The sequence below is a fragment of the Gambusia affinis genome, linkage group LG18 (genome assembly GCF_019740435.1).
Source record: "Gambusia affinis linkage group LG18, SWU_Gaff_1.0, whole genome shotgun sequence".
Taxonomy (NCBI): Eukaryota; Metazoa; Chordata; class Actinopteri; order Cyprinodontiformes; family Poeciliidae; genus Gambusia; species Gambusia affinis.
The window spans coordinates 3208033-3218056 of NC_057885.1; the positions used below are offsets into that span (position 1 = coordinate 3208033).

The 10024-nt window shown below is 42.3% G+C and overlaps 1 protein-coding gene across 2 annotated transcripts; it reads left to right on the forward strand.

The window, feature by feature from the left end:
- Positions 1-345: 345 nt before the first annotated feature.
- On the forward strand, positions 346-5525 carry sox19b (SRY-box transcription factor 19b). Of its 2 annotated transcripts, XR_006368800.1 has the most exons (3): positions 346-1411; positions 3884-4223; positions 4762-5525. XR_006368800.1 is itself a non-coding variant. In XM_044097894.1 (2 exons), the coding sequence occupies exons 1-2, from the start codon at positions 759-761 to the stop codon at positions 4143-4145; spliced, it is 915 nt and encodes a 304-aa protein (XP_043953829.1). In that variant the 5' UTR covers positions 346-758; the 3' UTR covers positions 4146-5525. The 2 variants fall into 2 exon arrangements, 1 of the variants encoding a protein (XP_043953829.1); XM_044097894.1 differs by having other exon boundaries at positions 3884-5525.
- Positions 5526-10024: the final 4499 nt, after the last annotated feature.

The window sequence follows — 10024 nt, forward strand, 5'->3', positions numbered from 1 at the left end:
TCAAACATCTAGCTTTCTTAATGAGAAAATTAGCTGTTGATGTTATCAGAAAGCAGATTTGAACATATGAACGTAAACTATAGGGCCTGCTAGAGCCTTTGTATTTAACGGGTTTGAAGTAGATGATGGTTAAAGTGGAAAAAAGTATAACTTCTAAAGTGGTTAGTTTTAAAGTAATGAAGTAAAGAAAAAGATCTTGTTTTGAGAATGAACAATGTGGAAAAACGTCTTCTGCAAGTTACTCTTAAAAATGGGGCCTGTGCCCCCTCCCCAGGACACCAGGATCGCCCCGCGGACGGGACGCCCCCTTTTCCCCAACTCAGTCATCAACAAGTGTCTCTGCAGCGTCGGAAGCTATTCACATTCAAATGGCCCTCTGGAGCTTTTCGCTTTCCCATTGGTTCCTGCTGATGTGCAGCAGCACAGAGTTGGTCTGTTTGAGCTCCGGGGCAGATGAGTCGCTTCAGTGTGAGATGCTGGGGCCGTTTGACAGCTGCTGGACGTGGAGTTCACACTCTTCAGTTGAGACAAAACCCGCAAACCTGAAGTAAAGAAGTAATGACATCCCCAACAGCATCACACGTAAAGTAGAAAAGGTGGATCTCGCTAGGCTCGTTTTGTTTCCCGGGTGTGACGTGGGTAATTAGCAACTTAATTTAAATCACCCGGTCTAACCTGCTGGGAAGCAAAAGTTCAAGTCACCGGCTGCTCGGCTGTGTTTCACCCACTCCAAGTCGTCTTTAACTCACCTGGTCGACATGTACAGCTTGATGGAACACGAGCTGAAACCAAACGGCCAGCCTCAGACTCATCAGACCACCGGGATGTCACCGATCACCGGCAGCCTCACCGGGAGTATGGGGACCAATGGGAACTCTCTCCCGAAAACGGCGTGTCCACCTGGAGGCGACCCCATGGATAAAGTCAAGAGGCCCATGAACGCTTTTATGGTGTGGTCAAGAGGACAGAGGCGGAAGATGGCCCAGGAGAACCCCAAGATGCACAACTCTGAGATCAGCAAGCGACTGGGAGCCGAGTGGAAACTTCTGACCGATGCTGAGAAGCGGCCGTTCATCGACGAGGCCAAGAGACTCCGGGCCGTCCACATGAAGGAGTACCCCGACTACAAATACAAACCCCGCCGCAAAACCAAGCCGCTGCTGAAGAAGGACGCTCAGGTGGGCAAGTATCCGCTGTCAGCAGGGAACCTACTGACGGCAGCGGCCCAGAACCAAGGCGGCAGTCCCCGGATGGAGGGCTACGGCTGGGCTCCCACCGGGGGCTACACCGGCATGCAGAACGAGGCACTCAGCTACACGCAGCAGCTGCACCGGTACGATCTGTCCGCTCTGCAGTACCCGCCCGCGATGACGGCGGCGCAGACGTACATGAGCGGAGCCAACTCCTACAGGTGGGTGCTCCTCTGTCCGCCTCTCACAACAGCAGGCAGGAAACCCATCCACTCAACTCTGAACTAGTCCACAACTTCCAGTAACAAAATAAGTTTGCCGCCTTTCACACTTTAATATAGAAATATTGTCTGTGCAAGTCAGTAAAACCACTTTCATGTATTTCACATAAATAATGCAGCTCATTTACATGACGCCAATTCACAATAAATGCCGTCTCTAAACACTCTATACAGTTCAGTCTCGCATACATTCCAATGAGTCCTTGTTATCAAATGGTAAATAATTCTTTATTTTAAGCATTAAAAAATTATTTTTATTGTCATACCATTTTGCAATTGTTGGCTTGTGGTACGAAATTCAGACTGGGGTTCTAAATCATTTCAAATTAATTTAAAAAGTTTTTAAGTTGTGTGGATGTGTTAATTATTTTATAGTGTGTAGTTATTTTAATTGATCACAAAAAACCGTTTCTCAGAAAGTTTGTCAACGTGAACCTGTCGGCTTATGCTGCCTGACCACCAGGTTACTGTCCAGCTTGACTTACTGAAGGATTTTCAGCTCGGTGTTGATTGGTCAACTTTGTTAAACTGCTTTAGTGTTGCACTTCCACATGTCTGCACTTTAATTTTTAGTGTAGATGTGTCTTTAATGATTTGGACATTAAATCCACTTCCATTGTTACAGGACTTGAAAATGGTTTGAATTTGATGTAAAGCACTGGACCATTATTTAAATGATGGCCCAGTCGGGTTCTGATTCAGTCCCTGAGAGAGTTTGGAACATGGAACAGAGTTCTGTCTGTTGCCTACTTGTTATGCCAGAGGCTGTGATTTTGGGCTGGGTCCTGCCTGGAATGTTGATCAAGCGGACTTGATGACGGGCAGGGCTGCTCTGTGTGTGGCCACCCACAATTTCTTTGAAACCATTGTCCTAAGTGATCGGAGAGCTTTGTCTTCTATTTAAATTTCCTCAAACTACAGACGGTGTGCACTGAGAAATGTATGGATCTTAATCCAGCAGTGGTTCTCCGATTCAGTGTTTTTTCTAAAGTAATTACTGTCTTATACAAATTTGTTGTTCAATGCAGTGTTTCTCTGTACTCTTAAGTTGCCTTCAAAAATGAACAATTCTGATGCTCAGCCCAAAGTACGCTACACAAGTTTATTCAAGAGCTCCAGTTCAGGCTGGGATTTTCTTGCTGCTCTCTAGAGTTGTGTAGAGATGCTGTGAAGTCTGTTTCGCCTACAGAAGATGGCTGTCAGAGTTTGGCTTTGATCAACGGGGAGATTTTTCAAATTTATTTTTATTGTTTTACAATAAGCATATTGGATCTTTTTCCATGGACCAGATTTAGAGAGTGGTTTTATACATTGACTTATATAAAAACTATGGAAGTTCTTTAGTGGAATCAGGCAGTTGAGGAAAGGAAACATGCACAACAAAGCTCTGACCACAACTGTTAGAAAGTTTTTGAGGTGTAGCATACTGTTGTGATCTACAATCATTTATTTCCATTCTTTTCCATAAAAGAATACTCATAAGAAACATAACCCTATGAGTCAGGAAGCGGAACCCGTTGGATGGCTTACCTCTGGACTGACTGGCTGTTGGCAGATTTTGCATACACTCTTCCTCTGTTGCTTGGAAATGCATCAATTATCTTCAAACTTTTGTTGTCATCTTCTAAAGACTTCAGTAAGTCTTCTATGGTATCGCAAACGGGGAAACAGTCATGTGTGCACGATGCTGTTCACTCAAATCTTGTGCAGAATTGTTGAAGACTTGGCATTGGAATGGATGAAAATGTTTCTAACGTCTTGTTGGATAAATCTTGTTTAGACAGACATGAGGAATGAAGTTGCAGTTTGTAGGGTGTGTTGAGCTAAAGATGATCCCTGCCTTGCCTTAACACGCAGATGCAAGTCACGATTCATGCACTATTTTCCAAGCCTATTGCTCGTTCTGAACTGGATTTTTTTTTTTTTTTTTTTTTTCAGCTCCTGCACTGTTGTACATGGCAAAAAATGTCAATCAGTGGAAAAGAAGACATCTTGTTTCCACAGTAAAATGGAAGCTGTAAACTCATAAATCAGCGAATAAAGAATTTTAATTTGGTAAAATTGAAACTAGTCCTATTTTATTTTTTTTGTTTTTTCTTTTAATTTTTAGGCCCAAAGTGGTTCAGAGTTTAGGTGTATTTAACAGATTCATGTCAGCATTCATATCCAAAGTAAAATTCTACAGCATTCCACTTTCAGCCTTTATCATTCATCTTGAATTAATTTGTCTTCTTCATAGTTCTGCATATTGTGGTTTGTACAAAATGCTTCCAAACCACATTAATACCCTTCCCAGCCCACAGTGGTGCAGGTGTGAAGCCTCTCAAACTCGATGCTTCTAGTTCTGATCTCTGTACCAACAAAAATAAAAAAAGTGTGTGTTTAATTTGTTGTGTTTTCTCTCCCCTGCAGTCCCATGTCATACAGCAGCAGTCCGCAGCAGCTGAGCCCGGTGAACATGCCCATGGTGAAGGCAGAACCGGTGGCCCATTCGCCTTCAACAGGAACACCGAACCACCACCGAGGGGCTTTGCAGGGGGATCTCAGGGACATGATCAGCATGTACATTCCTGGACCTGGAGGGGATTCCTCCGATCCTGCGACTGCACAGAGAGGCTACACCAGTGTCCAGCAGCACTACCTCAGTGGAACAGTGCCACTTACGCACATTTAGGACAGAAGTGGGAATCCTGGGGTGGGACTGGGAGTGAGAAAAGCAGCCGATGCACAGGGAATTGAACAAGAGAATGAGGTGAGGAGTCCTACAGGACGGAGCTAGACCAATTGTAGCTGGTGCATGTTTTAACCTCAGTCGTTGGGTTTTGGCCTATTTGACAAAGTATGCCTTTATGAGTCTTGGGTTAACGTTCCAGCTTGTTGACAGACGTGACCAGCACACACACCGTCCCTCACCTGTTGTAGTTACATGCAGGTTCAGGGTTTACCACTTTAGCTCCCTGGTACAGAATGCAAGGCTAACCTTTCCCAGCCTCTGTGGCCTTCATGACTCTTTGTGGACAATCACTGGTTGACTGCACTTATTACAAGAGGTTTAACATGCGCCCTGCAGCCCAGAATTTTTTGCCACAGAGTCATTCTTCAAAAAAAGTAAAGCACAAATGGAGATGCGCTTTGGAACCTCCTCCCCTACCTCCTCTCCCTCATTTGATGTCATTAACTTTTACTGGGTCTATGATGATTCAGAGGCAGAAAAAATGCACAACTTTTAAAAATCTTTTTGTTAACTTTGTGCACTGGATTTGGCTTTCCGCTTCTTTCTCCCTTTTTAGATTTTTCCCAGTTGAAGTCCTGTGTGCTGACGCACCTGTTGGACAATCGGCACCGGATCTACAGGAAACCAAGAACATTCCGAGTTCCATCTGTGTTTTGCTCAAAATGTGTCTGAAACATGGAGCTTCACATCAAATCAATTGATTCCACTTTCGGATTTGAGATGTTTTATTATTTTCTGCATTTGAATTTTATTTGCTGTTAGGTTTTTGTTATTTTTTTTAGACTCATTCTCTGCATGTAAATATCCATTGTTCTGTCAGTGTTATCACTTTCCTCTGGGCTGGAGTTAAAACATTTCAGAGAAGTCATATTTCTTAGTATAGAATAAAAGGCTGGACAAACATCTCTCCTTAAAAAAAAAAAGATTAATCAGTTACTATATATATATATATCTTTTTATTTTTTCCCATAATTTTTCTATGAAGTCAAGGTTGTTTCTGGCAGAGCTGGAGTCGATCAGCTTGCACACACAGGATGTTGAATGTGGTTAAAACACTTCTGCTGGAAACCAAGCAGACACTGGGAATGAATACCAAACGTGTTTGAAAATCCCTTCTGTTACACTAATATCTGAATGTTTACATTACTACCCACGTATATTAAAAGGTAACTTTTATACTGAATACTTTGTAGAGTATGTGTAAGTGTATGCAAATGCTGCATTGTAGAGTCACGAGAAACTGTTGTAAATATTGTCCATATTTTTAGGCTCTAATGCAGAGTCTTTGTTACTTTTTGATTAAAACTCTTTTACGGCACATTTGTCAGTTACTTTTTTTTTTTTCCCAGAACTAGTAGGAATGTTCTCTTGATAAATGTTTTATTGGGTCCCAAGCACATACCAACTCTAATGTTGTGAAAGATTTTTTTTTTTTTTGTCCAAAAAGGCAGAAAATAATTTATGTTCACAAAATGTCAACTTGTGATGCATTTAATTGTCCTAAACATCACACTGACTTCTCTGTGGTTGTTAAACTGATGTGAAAAAGTCCTCAGTATTACTCTTGGGAGAGGACTTGGATTCTTCACAAGTTTAAAAACGTCTTGGTCTGCGAGGCGTTAAAATGTGCCGAAGTGTCCAGTTGGCAGTTTGGCATCCATGGAGTGAATCTAGAATGCTGTAAGTGGCGGTGAAACTGGTGCAGCTATATTTTTACCTGTACTTAACGTGACCCTCATTATTTCCACTGGCAGTAATATAAATAATGCCCCAGCATTAAGAAGATGCAAGTGTCACAATGGCCTGATGTTGGAGCCAGTGGTTCCTGTGGTCTGCCACTGCATGCATCTCAAACTCTGGAACAATGATGCACATCTTGTTGCCTTCACTTGCAGCTCTGTTTCAAACATTTATCCCAAAAAAGAAGGAAATTCAATGAGTTCTGATTGGCTCCTCTTTCAGAAATTCGTTATTGCAGGTAAAAGGGTCGGATGGGATTCGTGTAGTGGTCTGTGCTGTAGTGGTCTGTGCTGCAGTGGCTCTGTTGACGCCTTTAACTGAAAACCAACTGTAGACTTGCAGCGTTCATGAAGCCTTATTTTTACACATTCAGCTCCAGAGCCGTCCCCACAACAGAGCAGGCTTTCAGCAGCTTGTTCAGCTGTTTCAGTGCTTGGTTGCCTCGACAAATGTTGCCAGAGGAGATTCCATCCTCCATGACGGACATCTAGAAGATGAACACTGGCTTCCTGAAGTACAGTCTGCTCCGTCCCTGGCTGAAAACAGCAGCGTTGCAGTTCCAGTTCAGTCTGTCCAGATGAATACAAGATATTTCTACTTCCTCTCCTTTCATGGTAATAGTGTGTGACACTTTGAAATGTCAATTAGCCTTTTCCGCTTGTAACTCTCTGGTGGCTAAGGTTACAAAACAAGCCTAAAGTGTTGACAAAACAGCAGAAATCTTTCACGTAATCTAAACCAGATTAAAAACGTTTTAAAGTGTGAAAAATATTTTAAAATGTAGAAACAAATTTAACGGCAACAAGTTGCCACTCAGCATTTTGGTCCATACCAAACTATCTGGATGTTTGGAACTCCGCTCCTGGTTTTCTGTGAACCACGTTGTGGCCACACCACCAGTTTGGTTGCTTTATTTTGTCAGGATCATTTTAGAAATGGTCTCAATAACAGTTATTTCTGAATGTCCTTTATGGCAAACTGCAAACTCAACTGCAGCTTTTATTGGTTTGAGTGCTCACACTCCCTCCGTATGGGGGCAAAACGTTTTCCCACACTGTGTGAATTTTTGTGATATTAAGCATTTTCAGATCCTCTTTAGTGAACTGGTAAAGACCTGGTAGACTGACATCAGAGCTGAAAGCCGTTTTAAAGTCCTGAGTGCTTTCAGGTCCATCTGAGTATAAAATATATATATATATATATATATATATGTATATATATATATATATATATATATATATATATTATGTGTGTGTGTGTGTGGATGAACATAAATATATAAATGTTCACAGCGGATTCCAGATGTGATTCCTCCAGAAAGAAACTTGTGGAATATCTGAGGGTTGCTAGGAAACCAATGGAAACTGACATCAAACTGTAAACCAAAGCAGAATTAGTTTAAAACTGTTTTCAACTAGATAAAATACATAGATTTTTTTTTTTTTTTTTTTTTTTTTTAGAGAAGACTAATTATGAAATGTATCTTGTGTAATTTCCTGAGTCCTTTAAGGCTGCTTTAGTCTGAAGTGGAGGAGCTGGTTCCACAGGTTCCACTGCCTGCAGCTCTCACGCATCTTCACCAGCCCACATTTCTTCAAGAGGAGAACACGGGTGGGGAGGTTCGTGGAGATCTGAGGGGGGTCTTATAGTGTCTCCAATGATTATTTACTTTCTTATCTTTAACCTGTTTTAAAATTCACTTTCCTCTTTTCCCTCCCTTTCCCTTTCAGCAGCCATCCTCCTCCTCCTCCAGGACTCTCCTTAGAAAACTGGCCGTAATTGGCCGTTTCGGAGGCGCATTGTCTGTGGCTTTTCAGGCCGCAGGTGCATATAGTAAAGCCGCAGTCTCCGCTCCTCCCCTGGGCGTCTTTGTTCCCTCGCCCCGCTTCCCTCACTCCCCCACCGAGCAGAAAATTAGGGCTGCTTTCTGGGGGGCTGCGTCCTCGGGCTTAACCCTTTCATCGACCGTTGCCTTTCTCATGGAAATAGGAGGGAACCCCACACCGGCTAATCGGTCACCGAGGGGAGGGGAGAGGAGAAAAACGGAGGGCATGGGGATCAGCAGCAGGGAGGGAGAAGGAGCTGAGAACAGATGCTGAGGACACGGAGAGAGAGCCAGAGCTCCTCAGACAGCCCATTCTGTCTCTGCTGCTGCCAAAGGCCGCTCTGTAACTGCAGCATCTAATAAAGATCTGCAACACTGATTCCTGCGTACAGACAGCTGCTGGTAGCTTATTGGCGAAATCATCCAGAATGTTTTCTACTGGGACTAGTGGGAGCAAATTCCTCTTAAGGTTGGTTCATGCCAACACTGTTTCTAGATCCTACGAAGGCATGTATGTTTCTACAGACACTAAATTAGGGTTTAAACTCCACCAAATGAACCAAACGCAATGCGTTCCTGTATGTGGTGTGAAATAATCCCGCCTCAATTAGAATGTTGGGGTTCCACTGGGCTCCATTCTGGGACCTTCTCTGTGTTTTACCTCCCAGACGTTTACCCCCGAGCTTCATTTGGTGACGTATGCAGACGAAGTTGTGATTTTCACACTGGGAAAAGATACCGAGACAGGCACTTCTTTCAAATACGTTGACAAAAATACAAAATGTCCTGTCTTTTTTTTAATATATAACTTTTTTTTTTTTTTTTTTTTTTTTTTTTTGGCTCTAGTGGTCTTTATTTGAAAATAATCTGACATAAAAGGGGAAAATAAGCAGCAATGTAACCAAGAACAGGACCTGAACTTAAGATGGCTGTACTGATGTGGCCTCTGTAAGGACGCCCCGCTGTAACCACACGACATCCAGGAGATGCTTGTCTTTTACTGAACGCCAAAAAACTGCATGGTGATCTCTGAACAGTGTGTAAAGTGAAGTACCACCCAGCAGCCAACATCTCTGATCACATCCTTCTTTGTTTAACGGGACTATGGACTGGATTTAGCATCTCATTAAAGGTGCAATAAGTACAATTTCCCATTCAATTAAAACCAGTTCAGTTCAACTAATATCAGAGGATCAAACTATAGCAGTAAATTAACCACAAATAAGTTGTTACTTACTTATCAGAATTTGAGTAAAAAGTGTTATAAGGCTCTTATTTCAATAATAATAATACCGGTAATAATAATAATAATAAAAACCCAACATTTGTGACGTATTTGAGTCTGGAAGTTGGAATTCCCAGTTAGAACTGGGACGTTTCCAGTGGAACACCTGTTGATGTTGGAGTTACCGTTTTGAACGCTGAAGCCCAGTCCACTGAGAAATGATGCTTTCAAATCTCAGTGGGAATCTACAGTTAAGTAAAGTTTAATGCAAGTTTAGCGCAGTATTAAATATACAACAGAAACAATAGAAATATGGAAAATCCACGGATTAATAAAAAAAAAAAATAAAGTAATAAAAAAAACTGTTGAGGAACACAAAGCAGGTGGAATAAAAAGAGAGATGATTATAGAATTGGAGACTTTAGAGTGAAAACTTGTGGCAAAAGTTCATCCATAACCTAGAAAGTGACACAACTGGCTGTTCTGAAAATACTTTTTACTGGAAGATGAACTTAAAACTAACACAGAACTGCGTCATCAGCATGTTTGGAATAAAAACATTACTTTGTTCTTTCACTGTCAGTTATTCACTCTCTGATAGAATCCAAAGAATCTATGCGATTTTTCCTTACATCATTTTTTTTTTTATGGCTGTGCTGTGACAAGAAGGGGGAGATCTAAAAATATGCATCACTTCTCCAGCGTCCCACTGAAGGGGAGCACAAACTGGGGTTGTTTTGACAGTGGTCAGTGGGAGGGCAGCGATGAGGCAGGGAGAAGGGTGAGTGCAAAGGAGGCGGAGAGCATGTCAATGGAGGGATTTTCTGCTCCAGTACATCACATTGCCCGGCAACAGGCAGTGAAGCTTCAACAAGTGGTTGCCATGGATGTGCTGAGAGTGACTTAGGAGTCCACAAAGAGCGGTGGTCATTCTCAGAGTTTGAGAGTTTCGTCTGCTGGAAAGGGTAGTAGTCACCGACGGGATTTCAAAGAGCGAACCGAGGAGACAATCCGGTCATAACCTGTTTG